Source organism: Gasterosteus aculeatus, chromosome 15 (genome assembly GCF_964276395.1).
Source record: "Gasterosteus aculeatus chromosome 15, fGasAcu3.hap1.1, whole genome shotgun sequence".
Classification (NCBI taxonomy): Eukaryota; Metazoa; Chordata; class Actinopteri; order Perciformes; family Gasterosteidae; genus Gasterosteus; species Gasterosteus aculeatus.
Genome location: NC_135703.1, coordinates 5756509 through 5781022, shown reverse-complemented (window position 1 = coordinate 5781022; position 24514 = coordinate 5756509). Strand labels below are relative to the sequence as shown.

The following is a 24514-nucleotide window of genomic DNA, read 5'->3' as shown; positions in this document are numbered from 1 at the left end:
CCCGCCTCGCCCTCCCCCAACCCACAGAGCAGTAAATAATGTGCAGTTTAGCCAGGGACAGAAATATGCTGAATAGGTTGATCCTGCTGTCTGAGTAATAGAAGTGTAACAGTACTCCGCCCGGAGAGGCTCCGGCTGGGTCCCTGAACGCACGCCGGGCCGCGGCCCCGCCTCGCCCCGGCATATTGATCCGCTGAATGTTCTCCGAAGATCTCAGCTCCCTTCCTGTGGAGGCTTTTTTAAAGTCACGCCAGCGGGGGTGGGGGGGGATTCGGGGACAATTAAACAGGCTTCCGATGGATTTGTCTCTTTGGGTCCCCCCCCACCTCCCCCTCCTCCGTTTCACGAGGACATGCCCGCTCATACCTGCTTCTCTCTTTCTCCCTCTGTCTCCTAAACAAATGAATAATGAATGTGTGACTTGGGGGGGGAAGTGTGCAGTGTTCTATTTATTCAAGGCCTCCTCTGGGAGTATCTCAGGGACTCTGTAAGGAAACGCGTTTTCCTGGAGGGCCGATGAGAGTGGCCCTGGTGTTTGTACAGCGGTAGGAATACGGCCGCGAACAGAAGCTCTCATGAATGAAGCTCTGCACGCGCCTCCACTTTGGTTCTATCTGTGCAGTATACTGTACATCCCAGCATTATTCCTCCCATTATTCATGGGAGAGCGGGATTTATAAATGCATTATATATCCGGTTGCCACCTGAAGCCAGAGTCCTGGCCCGTGTGGATCTCCACGCAGTAACAGAATCCACCGAGCTGCCTGCAGCCAGATAAAGCCTCAGTGCCAGAAAGACAGAGTAATCGCATTTCTATCAGATGGAAAATTTGTGCCTATATATCATCTTGGAGAATAAGAGACTACGGAAATATGTAGCCGTGGCTATAAATGAATGGCCGGTGTCAGGTCAGAGTAAAAAGAATGTAAAACTCAAATATGCCGACGGGTTCTAATGCCGCCACACTTCTGTGCATTCAGCACATCGTCGGAATAAGAATGACCCCATTTCACAAAGCGGCTGTCATCACTTCATGACGACTATTATCACAGCATGATTGAAGTCCTGCAAAAGAACCCTCTAAATGAACCGGTTTCTGCCGCAATCAAAGTATTGGCATTAAAATTCCGCGTTTGTCGTGATTAGCGGAGACTTGAGTAAGCGCTGCCTTAAGGCCCGCCCCCTTAAAATCAAGACGGAATGGAAAGAGACACGAGGTCTCGGTCCACTGTAAAGCTCTATGAAGCCGCGAGCTCAACGCCGTGCTCAGGCCCAGAGTGTGCAGATGGCCGCCGCTCATGTGACTGAGGTTGCCACTTACTTTCATTACTGCAGAAAGGTCACATTGTATCTCAATGGAAAAATCACCTAATTATAACTTTACTGCTCCGAATCAAAATACAGAGATCAACCGCATTGATGCAGAAGTTTAAATCCATCGCTGACTTGTAAAATACTAGTTTCTACTGAGCAAGAAGATAAGCTGCAATCATAACATTTATGTCTCAAAGTTTGTTAAGAGGTGAAGGAAACTGTTCAGCAGTGTGATTGCAGCAGAGCCTAAACCCCTGTGTCGAGTCTCTGTACTTTCCCCCCCGACTGTATAAAGGAGGAAGTGATCAATAGAAGAATCAAATGTCAGCGGCAACAGGTTTTTCCTCTGATCAATGGAAACGGATCAGAGCTTAGAGCAAGAGAGAAGACAAGATACTATTGAGAGATTACATTGACATCATTCGGTGGCAGCAGCTCTGTGCACCGACTTCCTTTCTTCATTTTCTCACCAGCACACAGATCCACTCATGTGCACACACACCATTGCAGAAGAATGATTTATTTCTGTGCACTCACACATATATTTTCATCTACACATCTGTAGTGTTAACAAAAGACAATAGCTATTTGTTGCATTGTCCTCAGCGTGCGACGCTGCTTTCTGCAGAGGTAGAACGCGTCCTGTCTCACTGTAAGAGGACGGCATGACGGCCATCGACATTTGCTGAACAAAGAAGCAAAGTGTGTTTCTGCTGATACACAATACTCCTCTCATTGTTCCGTGGAGCCGGCGTGCAAAGGACAACCGCATCACACGATAGTCACGGCCACATACGCAACATACAGAACATACACGCAAAGCCACACTACGCTGACATGCATAGTGCTAGAAATACTAAACATGTCATTGACGTATTTTTCTTTTTGAAAATTTGTAATTTGGAGCAATCTAAGGTGTAGTTAAAGTGAGATGTCAGCTCACTGGGGAGATTCTGGCTAACCTGCAAAGGGACTTTACGCCGAGGGTGTCAGCATGGCGGCCGCGATGGGTCAGCGAAAGGGGAGGCGGCCAAAGCATCTCGGCCACCCTCAGCTCATCACCACCCGTGATCAAAAATGCCCGAACACACGTGCAAGCATGTAAAGCTGGCAAAAGGGGCCCTTTGAAATAGTGCTGATGGCAGTTTAGCCGGGCGCCTTCCTTGAAAGGCAAGGTTCACCACGCCTTGCCATGTGGCCTTCTGATTTTCCCAGCTAAAATAGGGTCCTCCTAAGCCCCCCCCCTTGGCATTGCCAACCATCCCAGACATCCTGACACTTTCCCCAGGGAGAGACACCAAGAACAGGTGAGGGACTCAAAATAAGTTGTCCCTACCACTGCCGTGCCACACAAAGTGAGTGAAGACAGGCCCTTTTGTAGGAGTGTACCAGGAAGGGGATTATTATTGTTTTTGGAGGGAAAGAAGAGCCCCAGGTCAGCTGGCCTCAGCCCCCACCCCAAAGGCCTGCGCTAATCCGTGCACAAATGCCAGCCGCCTTGGCCGAAAGCCCTCTCCCTCTGCATCCTGCTTTGAAGAGGTGATACCCGAGCCCGCCCGCTGCTGCCCGCACTGCTCCGTGCAGCGGGCCATAAAACAGGGAGATGACTTTCGATGAGGTAGCGCCCGAAGTCTCTCGCATTTATAGCGTTCATTCTGTTTGCTTTGGAGGGGGCGCAGCCGACCGGGTCAGAGTCAGAAGCTTCGGGTGTCACCAAAGGAATATATATCAAGCCCACAGAGGCACCGGCCGTAGTGCCGGACCATCCAGAGTGAATGAATCCGTCTCGCTGCTCCCAATAACTCTCTCATCCCTTCTGTCTGTATCTGGTCCTGTTGGACGGTAAAAGGAGTCGGGTTGGTGCCAAGCTTTAATTCCTGTCAGCATCTGTTAATTACGGCCAGGACTGTTCTAATTAAAAGAGGCACCCATCTACCTTCATCGCCGGCTTTGCAGCCACATGACTCATCCGTCCGACGGAGAATCGCAGAGAGCGGAAGAAAAGCCAACTGGCAGACGCTGAGCTCAGCCGGAGGAAAAACCGTGTGAAGCGGTGACATCACGTTCGGCAACGAGAGGAATTTTCCGACCCTGCAGCAGCGTCGGGACCATCTCAGCCGAATCAGAAACTTTTCCAAGCACTTATATATATTCAAGTGGGAAAGGAGGGGATGTTTTGCTTCTATTCGACACCTTTGTTTCATGAGTTAAATGCTCTTTTTGTATGCGTGCGTGTGCGTAAAGCCATCAGGTGATTCCCTGGCGCTGGCTGAGAAGGATGGAGCTGCGTTGGGAATTGGGGGTAATTAGGTTAGTGGGTTGTCAGTGTTAGGAAATTGAAAGGGAATTCTAATCAGATTGGTCTTTCCTGGGAATCAAATAATATATAAAAGTAGAGGAAACCTCTATTCTTCAGTCACATGATAATACAGTTTACTAGACGCTGCAACCCAGCGTAGCCCCCCCGCCCTCCTCCGCACCCACACCCTCCATGCGTTGAGTGTGAGGGACAGGGGGCCGCGGCCCTGCAAGATAAGTGGTGAAAATCAAGAAGCTATTTAGCATAAATCCCCCGTTGAATTCCTCTTTGTTAAATGAAGGCCACCTTCTATCTTATATCATCTGATCCCCCCCCCCCGCCCCTTCACTGACCGACCTCCAATCACCGTGCATGGGACACATCCAAACTCATCCCCTTTCAAGAGCACTTGCTGATGGATAAATTGTATTAGGCTCATTTGCAGTGGCCACACAATGCCCAGGTCTGACACCGTCCTCCCTCTTATAAAGTGATGAAATCATCACGGAAGTGCTCCGGCTGCGGGTGTGGTTCGCTTAGAGGACGCGGGGCGATTGACAAATTAACTCCTCCTCCGCTGCGAGCATTTCATTGAGCCTTTTCTCATCCAGCCTTTGATATAAAAAATTGTTTGGAGGGGGTTACATTATGCATACGATGTAAATTGAAGGGATTCTCCCTCTTGACAGGATTAAGATATCAGAGATATTTAGGCTGAAGGGAGCAGTGACACGCTGGTCCATGTACGGGGAAGCAGAATATATTATATTGTATTATACATGAGAATTATCATACACTTACAATAGATAACTAAATATGTCCCCGGTGGTATCAAATAAATAGAACAGTGTAGATGAAATATTTTAACTATGTTGGAAATGAATAGAAATGGAAACATTCTTATCAAATAATGAGATAATAAATAACTTATGTTATGATGAGGCCGGCTTGACATTTACAGTATCAGCGTGGAACCCGGCCTCTAGGTGTGGCTGGGGGTGATAAGGCCTCCGTGTTACTCCAGTAAAAACAGGGGTGAAATAAGGGTCTTTTATGGGAAAGCAATACCTAGTTATCTATCTGCAGTATGACAGCGGATGCTTTGCACGGCGCGTGTGGCTGTTTACTCGCCAGCTGGTCAAGTTTCTTCTCCTCGATACCGAAGAGCGCCGACCCGAGCTCACGCGCCCGCACACACACGAAAAGAGCTGCGTGTAGCTGGCGGCTAATTAGTATGCAATCTGCCTCACCCCAAAAGCTAAATAATTAGAAAGGCCAGTCGGTGGGATCATTGACCCTGCGTTAAATATTCATATGTTTAGACCTGCTCTGGGCTCAGCTGTGTCACAGTAGACCAGCCAGGCATGGACCACATATGGGAAAGCAGCCGTGCCTCTGACACGTTCACTGACACACACACACACACACACACACACTGTCACTCCTCTCGCAACACTGCTTTTACACATGATCTGATACAGAATATGTTTGGGTGTCGTCTCTGATTGTCACATTGCATATTTGTTCTAGCGTGTTTTCTCATCATCATCACCTCATCTCGAGTATTTATCTGCTTTTCTTGAACCCCCCCCCCCCAATTTTCATGTATTGGATTTCACTTGCAATCTATTGTAAGGAGAAAAACAAACAAACACACACTCCCTTAATCGGGTGTCTCTGTTGTCGTTTTCTAACCCAGGGGTGCGTCTGGACCGCGTGCGAGGTGGCAGGCAGAAATACAAGCGGAGGCTGGACACGGAAAACAACCCGTACCTCGGCTTGACGCTCCCCCCTCCCACCAAAAAGCCCCGTGAGTACCGCTCCGTCAGTAGCGCATTGCCCCCCCCCCCACTGCCGGGCCGACCAACCTTGTGTCTCTTCGCCGTTTGGATGGTTGAGAGAGATCATTTTGTCGTCAAAAATGGGCCGGGTATCGGTATCATTTTCACACATACGTGTTTTTCCCCACTTGTGTGCATTCTGTAGGGATGAGAGCTCTCAAGAGGCGTCATTTCCCTCGCTCAAATTCAGGGGCCGTCCATTAGTTTGCATAATGAGACAACGGAAAAAACAAAAAACAGCCGTGAAATTGAGACCATGTGTTGCAATTTCACCAAAGCCCGCTTTTTATTTGCACGATGCATCTGTTTGCCTGGCCGAGCTTTGCAGTGAAAAGACCTTTGACCTCTGCTTTGCTTTGACATCCCCTCCTTCCTCCTCTCTCCTCAGTCACAAAGATAGTGTCTCACCTGTTGGTGGCGGAGCCAGAGAAGATCTACGCCATGCCTGACCCCAGCATGCCGGAGAGCGACATCAAGGCTCTGACCACGCTGTGCGACTTGGCTGACCGCGAGCTGGTGGTCATCATCGGCTGGGCCAAGCACATCCCAGGTCTGTGGCAAAGGGTTCGGTGTGTCTTTATTTTGTCTTTCTCCGTCCCCACACGCGCTCTGAATAAATACGTGCGCTCACATGTGTGGAGCGTTAATGACAGCGGCTCATAGAGCCTCAGGGTGTGTGAGGATGGAAGGGGGGTGGGAGGGGGTGGATGGGGGGGTTTGCAAAATGAACAAAGCTGCGCGAGAAACAAATCAATAGAGTGCATCTCAAACCCCTGCGTTGAACGCAGAGGGGGGACGGAGACCAGGTGCCGATGTATGTTGTAATCACTCGGGAGATTTAGAACAAAGTTGGGGACCTGCCCAACCAAACACGACATCATATTGCACACACACACACACACACACACATGTTCACACACTCAAGCACACACACGCATTCATTGAATTATTGATGGGCATAATCATGTTTCTTCCCTGCCCCACAGACATTCTGATAGACGAGGTGTTAGGTTATAAGAGGCTGTTGAATTAAGGATACAGCACCTCACGTCAGCAGAGATTCTGCTTCCTTCAAGAGTTTTCCCCTGATTTTGACAGAGAACACATTGTTTAGCCGCTCTTTTTTTTGCAAGCGAGGCAGATTCTCCTTGATCTTGAGCTTGACCCCCATAACTCTATAACATTACACTGCTGTAGGCACGGAGGGGTAACAAACTAAATGAATGTGTCCCTCAGCGGCACCTCCATAACCTCTTCTTCTCATCAGCATAACGTGGACAGGCACAAAGCTGTCAGCAAGCAGGAAATGATACACACACACACACACACACACACACACACGTGTTGTCTGCCTCACACATACATGCGTGTGCGTGCTTTTGGATCAAATCTGTGAATTCAGAGCATACATTTTACCTACTAGGTTAAGAATGTTGATTTATTCTCAGTAGAGTGAAGTGGACTCCAGCTGACCTCGGGCCAGGTTCATTTTGTACTGAAAAGGTATTAAAGTACTTCTCGGAAGGAAGGGTATTAATCAGGTGCAGATCTGATAGTAAGGAGATTAGAGATGGATGCGCTCCATGGCCTCAGCCCAGGCCCCCTATGCGTCTAAACTCTTTGGATCAGTCTCCATGGGTCTGCACGGTCAGCACACTGAGAGTTTAACAAGGAGCTTAGTCAGGACTGGATCACAACTGACCCGATAACACACTCTCGTGGTTGTGACTCAAAAATCACACCAGCCACGGATAAAATGCACAAAAAAAACAACGAGAACATTCCTGTTCCCGGCTGCGGTGCAAGCTTTGAGGCATCACTTACTACACACACACACACACACACACACACACACACAAACAAAGACGTAGCAAGCAGATGGAGAAGTGTCCGCCTGTGGAACAAATACAGAATAGTTCACAGGTCATCTGGGGCCACTGAAAAGTAAATAAATCATATAAATCCTACTCTTAGCGTAGCATTTGATACACAGTGTGAAAGGCTTTAACTTGTATCCTGCAGTTCATCGCCGTGTTGGCGCACACACTCTAACTGGGATTTCGTGTGTCACAGTCGGTATAATCATAATCAGATTATACTAACACGTATTGTACAGTGGGTAGATGTGTGATGTTAATGGGATTTGCCGTGCACAAGACTTGTCACTCCGAGCGCGTCGATAATGATCATTTAACCCAAAACCTGACGCAGTAAGCCTGACCGTCTGTTTCCGACTGCGCTCCGGCACCTGGAACAGGACGGACGTGGCAGACAGCGTTCAGCGCCTGAGAGATGGTAGACGAGTAGATTGCTCCGATCTGCTTCTGTGTGAAAAAGAAAACACAGAATAACTGGTCTTTTTTTTTTTTTTTTAAACTTGTATCAGAAAATTTGACAGAAAAAGAAAACTTCACCTTAGCGCACGGCCTGTGCCTGTCCCCTCGGTGGCGTCTGTATTAGGACAGTGGGTGTCCTCTGGCCATGAAATGGCTGCATAATTGAGTTGTACATGGCTGAACCTGATCAGAGACGGTTCACTGGTTGAGCGAGACTCCATGCACTAACACTCATGCAACAACGGTACCCCAGGGCAGCCTCCCGCGCTCGGTTACTACCCGATTTCTCCATCCAGCCGCTTCGGGACAAGAAAAGAACGGGGAGGGAGGGGAGAGAAAAAAAAACCCTGCTGATTACATTCTGATAGATTTGTGCAGCCTTAGGCAATGGAATTAAAAAGATTAACAGTTCATTATGAAGTAGAGCACATTGATTAGGCCATTGACAGATGGGCCAATGACCAAAGTCCAAATGTAACAATTTAAATGTCGCGAAAATTGGCACTTACCTTCTCCCAATTGATTTTTAATTCCCCCCTATTCTCAGCTAACATTTGAAAACCCCGTTTGAAAAGTGGCGTAACGTGGAGTCGAGCGGCCCTATCGGGTTTTAATTGGAGGGCGATTGGAGAATATCAAAGCACTATCATTAGTGGAGATGGTATCTTTGCCTCACGGCGTCCAATGTCAGCTTTGTCATCCCCGGCTATATTTAGCGCACTGAAAGGTCAGTTTGCATACATGAAGTGCTTTTCGGGTTTTACAGGTTTTTTGCTCCACGATTTAAGACAAAATATGAGCTCAATTAGTCAATCAGATAAGGTGCGCTTGTTATCTTAGTTGATGCAGAGGACTGGTGTCACATGTCGAGAGCCTTTCCACAGGTTCGCCCGCCTCGCCCTCATTCTGAGTCTGCCTTTGATTAATTGATAATCGCTGCAGAGATTGAGAGTGTCACTGCTCCAAATAGCACCATGAAGCAGCAACACGGCTGTTGCCTGGAGAGGAGGTGGGGGGGGGGGGGGGGGTGGGGTCATTAGGCGCCGTGTTAGGGGGATGCTGACAGATGGCTTGTTGCTCCTAAGGTGCTAACAACCTTTGACACACATACCAGTCCACTGCCCATCCTTCTGCCCCCCCCTCTTTCCATCCCGTAAAGCATCATTTCAGTCGGCCCCTGAGGTTTGGGGACGTATACCGACAGCTTCACTACACTAGAACCTGTTTACCACCATCAGGAGTGGAGGGATACCGGTGGGACCCATGTGGCCTCATGTCTCCCCACATTGCTTCCCACCTGCAGAGGGAATGTCATGCGTTCATATGTTGAACCGCCATGCATGCTGCTCATACAAGAGCCGCTGGTTGTTTTGGGTTTGCCGGCTCCCATCTTCCCAGCTGTTTTCAGCGGGGGAATTTTCTGAAGGCTAAAAGGGCCAAGCAAACATTGACTTTGCTGCTGCTACTGCTGCTACTGCCGCTGTGCTCCTAGACAATAAAATGCTTTTTTGCTCCGGGACGTCCACCACTATAACGTAAAACATTCAAATATCCCTTTATTTCTAAAACACATCCCCCTCATGCTATTGCATTTTAGGTTTCTTGATTCAGACCAAATTAATCAAATGAAATTGTCTTGTTGCTGTTGTTCTATTCATTAGTGGTGTTTTGGGAATATTCATCATCTGCACTTTGTTGGATTGCAGCTCATCAGCTCTGCGCTTGACAGACAAGCGCCTGGCGGGTCAGTAGTGAGCTCGCAGGCAGCGACGTTAAGAAAAGAGATCGTGCCTCTTGTATGTTGTCGTGTTTGTGTCAGCTCAACCCTCCACCCATAATCACCCAACCACCCACCCATCAGCCCGCCCTCCTTCAGCCCCCTCCGGGCTCCTGTTTTCTCTTTGCCATTAAATTGTAAAATCTACTTACTGTGTTGCCAGCCTGATCCCACTCAAGCTGCGTAATCTCCTTGTAATAGAGTGTGAATACTGCCCGGCAATAAATCAGCACCTCATCAGTGCACTTTATTAAATATAGACACCAACAGACAGCTCTTAGTATATTCAATTTACCCTCTGACGTAGGCTTCAACGCGGGAGATAAAGATAGATTGAGCAATCAGGTGGATGCCGAGACCTAGACCCAGGCACGAGAGCGGGAGGAAGGCGGAAAAGCTGCAGGGAGATTGAGATGGGGGCGTATTGGAGGCAGACAGGCCGTCAGGAGTATGCAGGGCCAGGAAAGGGACATCTGCCAGGCAGGATGGGGGAGGGCTTTGTTTAGCTACTGTGACACATGAGCAGGTACGTCCAGCATCCCAATTCGTGTGTGCACTGTTCATTTCGTCACCAAGTTGAATCAGTGCAAAATCGGAAACTAGCGTTTCTGTGGAGTTTTGCGTCTTTTGTGTGTTTTGCAGGAAATCGTATATGCTGATGTGCCTTTAAGCGGTCGTCAGCAGAGCGCCATCCCTCATTAAGCAATGTTGCTTGATGGCAGCGGAGATAAATTATGTGAAATTATAGCAATGATTAAAGGGAGATTTGTCCGGGTCTTAAGAGAGATATGTAACCTCAGTATTGGGCAGTGGGACCCTTGGGAGGGCTTAAGACTTCTTCTTTGGGGTCAAGGGGTCACAGGGTGCAGATTAAAACAAGAGGATTACTGTATTTAACGCTCCTCCACCTCACAGCGTTCACAGGCTACTGGTCAAATCACCCATTCCCCCGCTACTTACAATGGGATAATGGGCTGGTTATCACGTTGACAGAAGGCAGATAGCGCTCTTAGGAAAAGTCGGCGCAGGAACAAAAAAAAAAAAAAGAAAAGAGGAGGGGGGAGTCACCCTCTTTTTTTACAGACTCAATTTAGTTTGTATTGATGAACAAAAAAAAAGAAAAAGCAGCTTTGGTGTCATGGAATCAGAGTCCGGGAGAAGCTCGCAGCAAACTGAGCTGTTTGTGTTGTACATGTGGCTCGACTGCAGGTCAAATTGTTTATGTCAAGCACAGCAATTTATTACCAGGCTGCTATTGATTGGGTCCTCCTGACGCCGGCATGTAAATTGAAGGCGAATCGTGGTCGCGTACACATCCACACAAGTAAACCTGCTCACACACACACACACACACACACACACACACACCATGAAGCCGCTCAAAATCGCCCTCCATTCTTGTATTGGGTATGTAAATATCTAACAACGCAGTGTGTGTCTCTCTGCCAGATCAGGTGCATACGTTTCCCTCCCCGTCCTCTTTTTGTTTTTTTCATATTAAATCAAACCGAAAGACGTCTCTGATTTGGAATAAGCTTATCCCAGCGTGGACATCCGGTTCAGTTTGAGGTGTAAAAAAAGAAAAAGAAAGATGTGTGGAACCTCTGGGGTCCTGTTAGGGGCAGTTTTACTCCCAACTGGAGCCCCTGAGAGCACTTGACTTGGCTGAGGTGAGATTGCCGCTGGGCAGAAGTCTTCGGGGCCTGCTTGTCCTTCTGATAGCGAGCCGTGATAGATCAGCTGCTGTCTGGCCAGAATGGCTCTCCTTCCTCTTTCTATCACTCCCCTCCTCTTCCCCTTGTCCCGCGGTCCCGCTTCTTCGCTTCCTGCTGCTGCTCTCGTTCCCCTCTTTTTCTTATCTGCCTCCTTTCTGGCTCATATCTTCTCCTTTCTTTATCCTTCATTTCTCTCTCTCTCATTTTTCCTTCTTTTCCCTCTGTCTGCTGTTGTCTGATTGAGGGTGAGTTATGAGGGGGCTGCAGCTGGAGGGGGCCACCGTGCCTCGTAATTACATCTCTTTTTATTACCGGCGCTAATGGCCCTCGGGGAGAGGGAAACAATAATAAATTAATAGAATATGAACTCCAGCTCAAACAGAAACCTACAGCATTTCATTTTGGAAGCGTCCTGTGCTCTGGCAGATGAAACGGCGCTCTGATTAATCTCTGCGAGGGTTTTGAAGCGGCCGTCTGTGGGTCCGGGCTGCCCCCTCCTGCCCACAGCCGGCTGCTTTTTGGGGGGATAAAGGGAGAGGTGACGGCTTTGGGCTTCTGTTGATGGTCTTCAGCGGCCTTGGTTTTTTTCACCCTTTGAGCGATGACTGACGGCGCTCTGACGCAGTTAGCTGTCAGCTCTGCTGCTCCGTGTGTATCAGCTGAATATATATTTTTAATTCCTTTTTGTATATTTAACCAAATTTCAGTCGTGACCCGTACAGGATCAATGCCCCCCTCCGGTCGATTTGAAAGTGAGAATCCCTTTCATGCCATATGATCGCTACATGAGCAGCGTGCCTAAGTCAAAGGGAACAAAGAAAAGTGCTGCATTGTTGTCGTCTCTGGTGTGCTGGTGCACTCAGCAGTGGAGTGGAAGGGGCCCTTCAAGCACGCAGACAGGCCTCTCTGATTTGGTCAATATTGTGTCATGTTTGGTCAAACCCCGCCAAGGCAGTGGGCTGGAAATGAAGATGTAAATATTGATATTTCATTAGAGGAAAATCGCCCACTCTGACGGCACTTAACCGGGCCACCTTCAAGAGTGCGGCGGCCGGAGCGCCGCGTGACCCGCGGAGTCGGGAAGTCACTTCATTACTCGATTAAATTGAGTGGAAAAAAAAAAAAAAAGCCAGGCAACGACACGGGATCCCATTTGGAGCGATAATTTAGGCCCTGAAGAGAGGGGATGCAGCAGAGGCAAAACACCACCTCTCCATCTCACAACACTGGATTAAATTCAAGGACTTTTAGCGTCAAAGGTAATTGTAGGCTGCTGGGCGGCGTGTGCGCATATGGTTGAGAGCTGTCTGCTGCATCCGAACGACTCCAAAGCCCCGCCGACAAACCCCCCGAACGAGGCCTCCGCGCGGGCTGTCACATCGGGAGCAGCGCTTTAGTTCCGCTTCAGGCTTCCTTGGCATTAAAAGGCTAGACAAAGCCTCGCCGGTGATTGTGATGCCAACCTGATGCGGCAATCAAGACCACGTCCACGCTTGCATGACAATTTCCCTCCGGCCAGTCCACCGTCTGTACAAGTTAATGGCCATGTATGCAGACAAGGAAATAACACAACAAAAGACTTTAAGATGCAGGCTGGATACGCGTAATGGCACAGGCCTTTGGAAAATATGGCTTATTGCCTCCGCTGATAATAGCAAAGTGCTTTGAGTGCTTTCGGCAGTTTGCTTTGTTGGGTCTAATTTGGGCTCCTCAGACCTCTGACCAGTCCAGTCGAACACCGGCACCTTTCTGTTAGCACTCTATTCTACTGACTATCGATTCCCCTTCAAAATGTGAAGGCCCTCACATTTTGATCACAATCTGTTAATTAATGTATCCTCCAGCTCTACCCCTGCAGTGGTCATCACCACGATAAGGGAAATTGAACACTCAGGTGTTACTCTCTTTTTCTCTCCGTCCCGTTTCTTTTCTTTACTTTCTCTCACGCTTCCTCATCGTGTCTCTTGTTCTTCTTCGACTCGCACGTGTGTGTGTGTGTGTGTGCTGGCAGGTGGAGATAACCATCAGACTGGTGGCTGCACCCCAGAGAGATCATTTATGTTGAGGAGAAAATGTTGGAAATGGGCGCGGGGAGGCGGCTCCGGTCAATACTGTAATCTATCGCTTCTTAATCACGCGGCGGCAGCCAGCGCCGCAACGGCGAACTTGTGAAAAGCAATCATATTAATCGGGGGTGGAGCTGAAGAGCCTCATATGCCGCCTGCAGGCACGCTCTGCAAACGGAGGGGACGCCGCGTGCTGGTGGGGCGGCGGGGAAGTTGGTGGAGTTTGTTGACGGTAGCAGGGTTGTACGAAGGGAAGAAGGAATGAGATCTCTAGCTGTTCCTTACTCCTCTCCTCCTTCCTGTATTGCTTTTAACCCCCTTTTTTAATTTGTTTGAGCTTCTCGCACCTCATCCTCCGAGGAACCGGAGGCTTGTTTTATTTGACGTTCTATTCTGAGCGTCTGTAGAGGTGTTGAAGGGGAACTGACAGTGCGCCCGAGCCAATTTCAGCTCCTCCAGCTGCCGTTGGAGAAGCAGGCCCTGGGTTTAAGCAGGTCTTCAGGCTGAGCTTCAACCGTGTGACCCCTTTGCTCTCTGTCTGTCTCTGTGTACTTTTGTGTGTATAGATTCATGTGCACACGTCGGCCTGTGGGTGTCGTGATCAGCATGTGCACGCGTGTTTGTTTTCCTGGCGGACGCATGTTGGTGTAGGCGTAGTCTATTTCCCCTCCTCACCTTCTCCCGCGACACTGCATGTCATGTCCTCCACCCCTCCGATGAGAATGCGCCTCGGCGCTAATCCCCCACACACCAACAGAGGTGTGACAGGATACGAGGGGTAACCACGTGGCTTTGTGTATCCCAGACCTTTGCACCGATTTACTGTCCTCACCCGCGGTAAATCCCACTCAAGTGCTCCGACACATGGCTTCAAAGAGGGACCTTCTACTGCGCATTTAAAATGAAACACGCCGCTCGCTGCTAGCATGGCGGCCCGGAATGTACTCCAGGCTGCCGGAGCTCGACGCGTCGGCTCGGGTTCACAGATTCTTCTTCGTTCTTGTAAGAGGAACAAATGTGCAGGCAGAAATGAATAAATACACACTCCTGTCCTCATGCCGCTTTCCGTTTTTTTCTGTCCCGCCAGGCTTTTCCTCCCTGTCTCTGGGAGATCAGATGAGTTTACTGCAGAGCGCCTGGATGGAGATCCTCATCCTCAGCATTGTGTTCCGCTCGCTGCCGTACGAGGACGAGCTGGTGTACGCCGAGGACTACATAATGGACGAGGAGCACTCGCGGCTGACGGGCCTGCTCGACCTCTACGTCTCCATCCTGCAGCTGGTCCGCAAATACAAGAAGCTCAAAGTGGAGAAGGAAGAGTTTGTCACCCTGAAGGCCATCGCACTGGCCAACTCAGGTGGGTCGTCCGCAGCACACTGACACGGTGGATAACATTCACGCGTCGTGATTCATCAATGAGGCGAGTTTTATGAGCGTTGGAATGAAAGCTAGGGCAAGATCTAATTTAGCATCAGGAAATAACCTCAGTAAAAAAGGGAGATTATTTATTTAATATACATATATGTAAATGCTTCCAGAGATTAAGGTTTTTGTTCACAAATTAACAAAAACCCATTGTTTAATTTCACAATGTAATTTATTTCTGTTTTAAAAACAAGCGAGGGCTGAATTTTCCCTCTCAGTTGTCTGCTTGCTTTGCTACATTTAAAAACAATTTAGTATTTAGTAGAATTTAAAATAAATCTTTTGAATAATGTTCTCCTGAAATAACAAATGAAAATGCTTTTATCTAAAGAAAAGAAGTGTACTACTCACGTGGATTATTTCCCGTTTTCCTGAGTGGAACTCTGGGTAACAGATACAGACCGTGTGAATCTGGAACACTGAGATATTGTCTGACACAATTTGAGAAACGAGATTTCTTAGTTTTTCAGCGTAACCTTTAGTTTGCAGCGTGAGATGGAGAGATGGAGAAAAGGATACGGGCAGCCTACGAGAAAGAGGGATGGAGGGAGTGAGCTTTTTTTAATTGAACACACTTCCCATGTTGTGGTACTTCTCAAGCTCTCCCTCTGCTCCTCCATCTCCATAACGGAGGCCGCGGGGCACAGCAGCCACGGGAGATAAATTTAGCATTTCATTAGGACCACGGGGGCTGTCAATAAAATGTGTTAAGTCGAATAGAATGAGTATCGGGGAGCGATGGCTGTCGTTTGTTTCGCGGCGGGGACGGCACGCCGCTATCGACAGGCTCCTTTTGAGGAGGCGGGACCCGTCCCGCTCTGATCGATGCCCGCCCGGGTCACTGGGCCTGCTTTCCCTTGTTCCGTCGGGGAGGGGGGGGGCTGAAAAATGAAAATGCTGATGGTGGGCCTTTGCTTCGGTGGGGGAGGAGGGGAGGGGCGAGGAGAGGAGAGGAGAGGAGAGGAGAGATGGGGGTCGAGGAAGAGAATAGTCGGGAGGAGGGTGTCTGGAATGTTAGAACAAGGTCTCTGGGAGATCGCTCTCCCGGGACCGCCCCACCCCGCTCCGACAGCCGTGAAAATTCATAGCGATTGATTTTGTAATTAGCAGTTTATCAATCGGATCGACGTGGGCTCGCTGATGGATTGCGGGGAAATTGTTCCTTTAAAGTTGTTTTTTTTAAGGCTGCCCCTCCTCCCGCCCTCTTTTCTGCTGGGATGTCTCTATCTTTTTTTGGTTTCCAATTCAATTATAACAGGTTCAAATCAGGTTTATGGCTAAAACGTGTTTGAGAGCACGAGGACGGGGACAAATGAGTAGTTTGATTTGACAAACGGCGGCTTGTTAAGTTGTGAATCCAACCTCTGTGAAAAGAACAAGAGATAATTATGTCACACCGCATCCTCATCTGAGATTTTTCGTTTTTTTGCCTTTTGTTCTTCCGCCCTCCCCCTCTCCCCTCCCACCCTCCCCTCCCACATCCACTTCACAAAACGACCTACTTCATTTCACCACTGTGGATTTGAAAACCGTCAGGGTGAGAAATGTCTCAAGGTCTTGGGAATACAGTTGTTCCACTCAATGAATTTGGGGCGATGGTCTGAAAATCTGTTTTGCCTTTTATTGTCCCGCGTGGTAAAATATGCACCGCCAAGGTGAGACGAGTCGGGTCGGCCGGTCCAATGACAGAGTGCCAGACATCGGTTAGCCAGTGAGCGACCCCGGACCGTCCCTGAGAAAAAGGCCGGGAGGGAGCGAGAGAGGCGGGAAAATAAGTCTAGAATGAGTATGAGAGGAGAATGAGAGAAGCAGCCTGAGACTGCAGACTGCTCTAAAAACCGTCCCGAGGAAAAGGGACAGACTGTTTTGATTCGTTGCAATACAAGAAAGATAAAACTGTTGTTCACCGAGACAAATAACACAGAACATTTTCAGCCGGTTTTAACCGCTGTATTCCGATGATCATCGAGCTGTAAAAATAAACCCGTTAGTATTTGTTTTTCCTCCACTCTGATGGACAGAAACTCCTTGGAGGGAGAAGGAAGAGAATTAATTGAAAGGAAGTGTTGTATTCATCTCAGGCTTCCAATTCTCTAATGGAGGCCCTTTCTTTTCCTTGTTTTTTTGTCCGTTAGCAATCTGTCCTTTAGAACAGTCAGGTGTTTAATGTGCACTCGCTCACGCGAGATTGGGTGCTATTCATGCTATTGTTACTGGAGGATAACATTGATTTTCAGTCTCGCTGGTCAAGGGCCGTATGAATATCCCGCCCGGTCCACCAAAGACTAAATAAATAATTAAATGAAATAAAGCAGATCTCGTTTTTTTTTTCTTTTTCTTTATGATCTATTCTTTATCTTGTCGGGGGTGTGAGTTATACTGATAATGCGTTTGCTACTTGAGATCATGAGATTTCATTTCATTTCGCTTATATTACCACTGTCTGCAGTTCTTGAAAGTTACTCTTTTCATTTTTGACTCTCCAAAAAAAGAAGCCCATCAATCTTTAAACTCCTGTCCCTGCTCCTGTCTTATCAGACTCCATGCACATAGAGGACATGGAGGCGGTCCAGAAGCTCCAGGATGCTCTCCACGAGGCCCTGCAGGACTACGAGGGCAGCCAGCACCAGGAGGACCCGCGGCGGGCGGGCAAGCTGCTGATGACCCTGCCTCTGCTGCGGCAGACGGCCACCAAGGCAGTGCAGCACTTTTACAGCATCAAGGTGCAGGGAAAGGTGCCCATGCACAAACTCTTCCTGGAGATGCTGGAGGCCAAGGTCTGATCGGAGGGAGGCTGATTGGCCACGGCGACGGCGGAGGGCTGCATTAAGCAGAGAGTGACTTTAACCGAGGCGGAGGGTACTCAGGAGGAGACCCCCCCCCCCCACACTGACTGTGCCAGGCAGGAGAGGAGATGACCTCTCTCGCTCTCCTCCTGGAACCCCTGGGATGCTAAATTAAAAAAGAACAAATTCAACACTTGGTTATTAGTATAAATATAAAAATGCAGATTAATTTAAAATATATAAGAAATATTATGTACAGTAATAATTTTTTTGTTTTGTTTTTGTTAATTGTAAGTGGTCATGCTGTATATTAAGAAGGACCCTTCTGCCCCTCAGCATCTTCAGAATAGGCAGTTGCCAGTTCTTCGTCGCAAGATGAAGAGGTTTCTTATTTTCGGCGAACTAGAAAGTTCGGTGAATTTGTTCTGAAGACAGCGGAGGCGTCGACAACCACCAACAGACTCGCAGTCGCACAGTTGTTGTTTTTTTTCCTGAACTTGACCAGGACATGTACATATTTATTAATGGAAGACTGAGTGTACAGTTCAAAAAGTCTGGTGAACTTGGTGGCCATTTTCTCTTGTTCTCCTCCTGGAAAAAAAAAAAAAAGAACTAAAATTGTTACCTAAATGTGAACTCTTTATCAGTTTAAATGTCCTTGGATATACCTCTCCAGAGCAGTAAGCCGTGTGCTCTTTGTGGATCTGTCTCAGAGTGGAAGACCTGCTGGTCCGACGTTTAACCAAACTAGCATAGGCGGGTACAATTAGTCAGTCGTCTTATTCTGTAGTAACTCAGCAATAAAGGGAGCTGTGGGAAAGCCGGGCTTAAACTCCAATCTTTCATGCGCTTTTCGATGCTGCTGTTGCTAGAGGACCACGCCTGTCTGTCTCAGTCCCACCAGTGGGACTGACGGACCTCCGCCGCGTCGCTGCCGCACACTAGTGTCCCTTTTCTCCTCGCAGTGGTCTGTGTCTTCATGGGACCCATTGAACCCCGAATTTGGTCGTTGTTTTAAGCCCGTGGAAATTACCACTTGGCATGCAAATAGATGACCTGATTCAGGCTGGGTGAAAGATGATCAGCGTGTTCGGTGTGGCGGTATCAAAGGATTTGTGCCGAGTGGCAGGAGTCCAGGCGATTCCTTGTTCAAACAATCAGAGGCCCATATGTCAGCCGCTCTATTTTGGGCCCCTTTTTAAACCCGTGGCAGAGTCATCCCGCAAGGTGCCCAGCATCTGCTCTCACCATTTTAGACACCTCTCGTCTTTAAATAGCGGCGCCGGCATTTATGGAGCTTCAACCAAACAGAGGTCAAAGGCAGGTGCAGGGAGGCAGTGGTGTGGCCCTTCACACCGGGGTCTTTTATTTATAGGTTTTTTTTCGTCTGCTCGGCCTGCAGGAGAGCAGGGTGGACGCGCGGAACACTTCTTCTTGCCCTCATGTTGACAGCGGCTGGTGCAGAGTAACACCCTTCCCGCCCTCCGGGAGGCGGGCGGCGCAGGCATCTGCAAGGAGATCTCCGGATGCCCAAGCATTAAACATGTGAATAGCTATGCAAGAAACAAAGTGTCAGCACGCTCCTGAGGGGGTAGCGGCGACCCGACGGGGGTAACAGTACAAGGTGTGATCTGTGGCGGGAGAGAGAGAGAGAGAGAGAGAGATCGCTCGCTGCCATCTCCCATGTGTTTAGCTACATGTCCATTTTGCTGGGTGTGAGTAACACTGTAGTCCAGTCCAGCCGAGCTGGCCGCTCGTCTCCATGCGACAGGGGGGGGATGTGTTGGAGGCAAATGCTTATGCTTACACATGTGATGTGATAAATTGCGTCGCTGTCACAATAATATGATACCGGGATCAAAGGAATCCCCTGACATGGCAGTCGGGTAGAGTTGCCGCCAATGCTTGCGACATCAATGGCTCGAACCGATCCAGTGGGCCTGGCCTGCCTTTTATACAGCCTCCTGATTGGTCGCGTAGGTAACGGAGGATGACCACCCACTCGCCAGCACCCACTCACCCCGACTTGAAACTTGCCCGCTGCCTAGTTAACAAGCTCCGCTGTAGAGCGCGGCAACGTAACCAACAGCGAGTTTTTTCCGCTGTTGTGCAATGCAACAGGGACCAATTCTGACTGGAACCATGCTAAAAGCATGCTTTTACTTAGACTTGGGAGAATTTGTATGCTGATTGGTGACATATTCTAAAATCCCTCTGATAAATGACTTTTTTTTGCTTGTGCAGTAAAAAAGAAAAAAAGAAAAAAACCTTTTGCAGGAAATCGTTAGAACTTTTGTGGCCCTAAGATGATCAGCCATAAGAATCTTAATGATAAGGAGCGCTCTCATCTACCTTGCAATATGGAACTCTGTCAAGTAAAAGAGAACATGTCTTACAGTCTACAAGTGTGTAAATATATCAGCGTCAACACAATAAGTTGCCGAAATACCATTGAAAATAAAGTATGCAGCGCCATGCTGACTGCTACCTCATTATCACATTGTCAATATTTCTCTGATCCAACACGCTCCACTCTTCATCATCCTCACATGTCTGTGACCCACCTGAGCCGTCCATCTAAAACTGTCCCCAACCCCCCCCCCCCCCCCCCCCCTTCAGTGCTCCTGCCAAAATATTTGTAATTGTAGTTACTGATCTTCCCACTCATTCTTCACAATCTGTTTGTAAAGGTAAAGCATGCTTCATTGACCACATGACTTGGCCATCGGTGGGCATTGACCCCACATTTTGGTTACTAAGCGGGTACGTGTTTTTATCAACATCAATGTGTCAGAATTGGTCCCTTGATGATAAATTGCTGACGGGGGGGGCAGGTAGCTGATTTCCTGCTTCTGTGCTATGAGTATTTATGGTGTGAAATATATCATTTGGCAATGGTGTACATTGATATCTCTGATCGTTGAATCACCAATATCTGTGTAACTTTTACGTTTTGATTTTCAAAAAGGTAAAAGATCAATGAATTAAATACTACCTGAACCCTGTGATTCTTTTGTGTTCAAATCAAAGCCGTTTAAGTCAACAGCGTTTAAACAAGGCACTAGCAGCTTTTTAATAACATTAAAAAAAAATGTACATGACAATGAAACCTGATGACATTTTTCCCTAATGGAACATCTGATCCTTACCCATTGTGCCCATGGCCGGCTACAAACACACACACACACACACACACACACTGACTGGGAGTGCGGGACAGGGACAGAACAAAGAGCAGGTCGGCGCTCCCAGCAGACCCCAGACGGGTGGCGGTAAACGAGGCGAGCCAGTCGAAGATTCACGCAGGCCACCCAACCATCCGGCCATCAACCGCAGCCTCTGCAGGGCCAGGAGCTGCTGGAAATGGATCCGTCACAGGAAACCGGCAGACAGACACGCTCGCGCTGATGGAGGCGGGGATGGGGGAGGAGGGGGCGCATGGGGCAGCAGCTCCATTATTTCAGGAAGCTGATATTCCGGGGAGTGAAAGTATTCCCTTCTCTGTGTAATTATAAGAGGCAATTTCCCTTTTTTGAAATAACGTCTCGCTAACCAATTAAATTGTAATAATCCTCTTTGTGGAAACAATGGCGTCACAAGACGAAAAAAAGAAAGATCCTTCGCCCCCCCCCCCCCCCCGCCGCCAATAAACGCGAAGAGCGCGATTCGCCAGGTGCCGTGTTTTTAAAAGCCATGTAGGCTACTTCTCGTTTCTCATGCAAACGGTCCGGGTTGGACCAGATATGGCCATCAATAAGTTCCCCACAGATACAGTAGCCGGGCAATCATTTACCCCCATTGGCAGGTCCAAACACCTTTCATTAGAGTTACGAGGCGTCTCGTCAAAGATGGGGCCCCCGCTCGCAGCCGTACGGCTGCCGCGTGTTGCTTAAGCGTGTTTCATTATTCCCAAAGCAACGTTGATGATGGCGAAGGGAAAGGATTACACGTCAGGGTGAGTGATTGGGTTTGAACAGAGCTGCTGCATACACTTTGTATCAACCCAGGGCTCAAATTACACTTAGGTTGAAAACGGAGCACGCAAATGCCCAGGAGAGCTTGTGGCACAGAAATGAAGAGTGGGACACCGTCTCTCTCTCTCTCTCTCCCTCTCTCTGTTTCCCTCACACCCACTAACGCACACTTTTCATCTCTTCTCTTTGTCAAATTTTCTCTTTTTTCGTGCCCTCCTCCCTCTCCCCCCCCGCGTCGCTCTCACCTTCCGGTCTTTTGAGGCACCACCATCCTTTACGGGCGTTTCTTATTGTTCCGCAGATTCCCTTATGTGTCTTTATTGCTCCATTTGTGAAATTGGAGGCACCGGCTCGACAAGCCTATTACTATTCAATAACAGGAGCTGGGCATTTTCACAACGGTGGGCTACCGATGCCCCGGGCGAGGAGCGCTACGTCACATCAACTTCAAACAGCGGACGGAATTCTATAATGTTGTTATAGCGTAATAGTGGAGGCAAAACTCCACCCGTCTCTTTTGTGAGTGCCGGCAGTCAACAACCCGTCTGGTCTGCAGCAAAGGGAAAATAATGTAATGTGTGCTTCCTCACACCTATGACCCTGCCCAAGACTCTCTTTGGCTGATCAATAGGCTGTCAAAGTGCCGGGCGGGCAAAGGGCCGGGGCCATCTGAGATTTCACGCTCTCCTTGTCCGTCTTTACCGTTTTAAGTGCATTTATCGGGTTACACGCCTGCTCTGCTCACCACTTAATGCATGGCTGAGCTGCTATCCTAAAAAGAACCTTGTGGTCATCAGCGAAATTTGGGTCCCAGTTTGTGAAATTACTCCGGTTACATTTTTCATCAGCCATTATACAATAAGGCAACGAAAGCCAAGACGTTTGACAAAAAGGCAGTTTAAACATCTGTTTTCCTCTCAAAAGTCTGTCAAACAAAAATCTGCATGAAAAATCATCTGGTTAATAATCAATACGTCCGTGGTTGTGGTCCTTCAGGAGGAGCAGCATGAGAAAGCTCCTCTGGTTCAGCTGATAACAAATGAACCCAACCCAACAGAATCCCCTGAGAAGAAGTCCCGAAGGCGCCGCGCAGCCCGTCAGCGTGAGACCACACGGAGCCTCCAGCACACGAAATACTGCTTTTTGCTAAAATCACTTGCTCCGCAACACTTGTACACAAGGCAGGTAATACAACTGCACACACACACACACACACACGTTGCATATTAAGGGTTTCCTCCGTTTATTTCAGATTTATTTGCCCAACTACATCTTTATCTGTACTGCTCACTGATATGAAGCTGTGGGGGGAGCAGAAATATTCCCAACTATCTGCTGAATGTATCTCCCTCCACCCAAGGAAAACACTGTTGAGATGTGTGTGTGTGTGTGTGTGTGTGTGTGTGTGTGTGTGTGTGTGTGTGTGTGTGTGTGTGTGTGTGTGTCTGTGTGTGTGGGGGAGGTGGGAGGGGCTCTTCCACTGTTTTATTGCCTCTGCCATGTCTTCACGCGTTCTTATGGGCTTTTCAAATTTAACCACTGGTTTGGAAATAATGAAGGGAGATAAGGAACATTGATAAGCACGGATACGTCCATCAAAAGGAGAAAAACTCACACGGGCTGCCGTGTGTGCTCACTTCACAGGCGTTTAACACAATTACCGTTATTACCGAGGGTCGGGCCTGCGCCTTGAATCATATTAAGACATCTGCTTCTTCTGGGTGTGATTGTTCATATTCTTCGGCACCTTTGGAGTGTTTGAAATTGAAAACAGGTATTGGAATTGATTTATTATTTGGTTTTATCAGAGAACTATTTTACTATTGGTTATAGCGTCCTAATTAACCGCCCTAATTAACCCTACATTTATCAAGCTGTAAAATACCCTGACAGCCCAAAGACACACGTCATTTGTGGACCATCTGCACTGTAGCTTGTTGGTACCGTGAATCCCAGGATTTTCTAGAGTCCGAAGGAGCAGCGAGGAAATGGTCAGAATCAACTCCACGGGGAGGACACGGATGGGCCTGACCTTTTCGGCATGTCAAGCAAAGGTTAGAAATCTCCACTGGCCTTAAAGCAAATGCACTTGTTTGCCATAATGGAGGAGGCCCCTGCCTTCTTTCATCTAGAGACCAGGTCTGCTCCCGAGAGGGTTCCCTCTGATGGAATTCTCTGCACACACACACACAGCATACTGTCTTTATTGCTACCTGCTTTCCCGTATAATTAAGTTTAAGAAGCTGTCAGGCTTTCTTGTATCAGACAAACCAAACTCTTAACATGTTTTATTGCAATAAACTACATGAAGTATTTCAGGACATAAAACGCTCTGCATTATTTATTGTGATCATTCTTGTTTCCATTTTCATGCTATTTGCATTTTTGGAAAGAGATGAAAACGGAGTCAAACAGTCAACAGGATGAAGAGGGACTGCACACCAGGTGAGAAATGGATTTGTGATCAACCACCTAAGACCCCAGCAAGGAAATCAGCCATCCTGTATCCGCTTACGAGATAAACTGTAGAACTGTCATAAATATCGGCAAGACACTCTTGTCTGGGGCCTATGGACATATCGTACGTCATATAACACATATGACCGCTCGTAATTCACACATTTATATTCATATACCTGACTTTGTATTTAAAATATGACTCATAAAGTACAATATATGGAAATTGACAGATCATATGTGATTCCTGAATTAAATTTCATATAGATCACATGCTTTATGTCCGTTTCTCTCCTCTCCAAAGAAAGGAGCCTTGACCATGCAGGTAATTTACAGTGTTGTGTGATGAGTGCAAAACATGCTGTAAATAAATAAGAGTCGACCCATTTCATTTACGGACGGAGGAGGAGGGCGGAGGGGGGGGGGGGCAGCTGTTTTCCCCACCCTGCTGCCCCCTTGAAACTGTGACGTCCCATCGATGGGTGCATCTGTATATCACCCGGAGAAGAGGGGACAGCAAATGG

General features: G+C 48.2%; 1 protein-coding gene across 11 annotated transcripts in view; it reads left to right on the top strand.

Annotated features, from left to right (window-relative positions):
* esrrb (estrogen-related receptor beta) overlaps nt 1-20548 on the top strand; it is a 42668-nt gene extending 22120 nt beyond the window's left edge. For all 11 annotated transcript variants that reach the window (XM_078089851.1, XM_078089846.1, XM_040200165.2 and 8 more), the window contains 4 exons: nt 5313-5423; nt 5843-6004; nt 14436-14705; nt 17312-20548. In XM_078089851.1, coding sequence (XP_077945977.1) covers nt 5313-5423; nt 5843-6004; nt 14436-14705; nt 17312-17556 — 788 coding nt within the window. In that variant the 3' untranslated portion in view covers nt 17557-20548. The remainder of the gene's footprint in view (nt 1-5312; nt 5424-5842; nt 6005-14435; nt 14706-17311) is intronic.
* Nucleotides 20549-24514: the final 3966 nt, after the last annotated feature.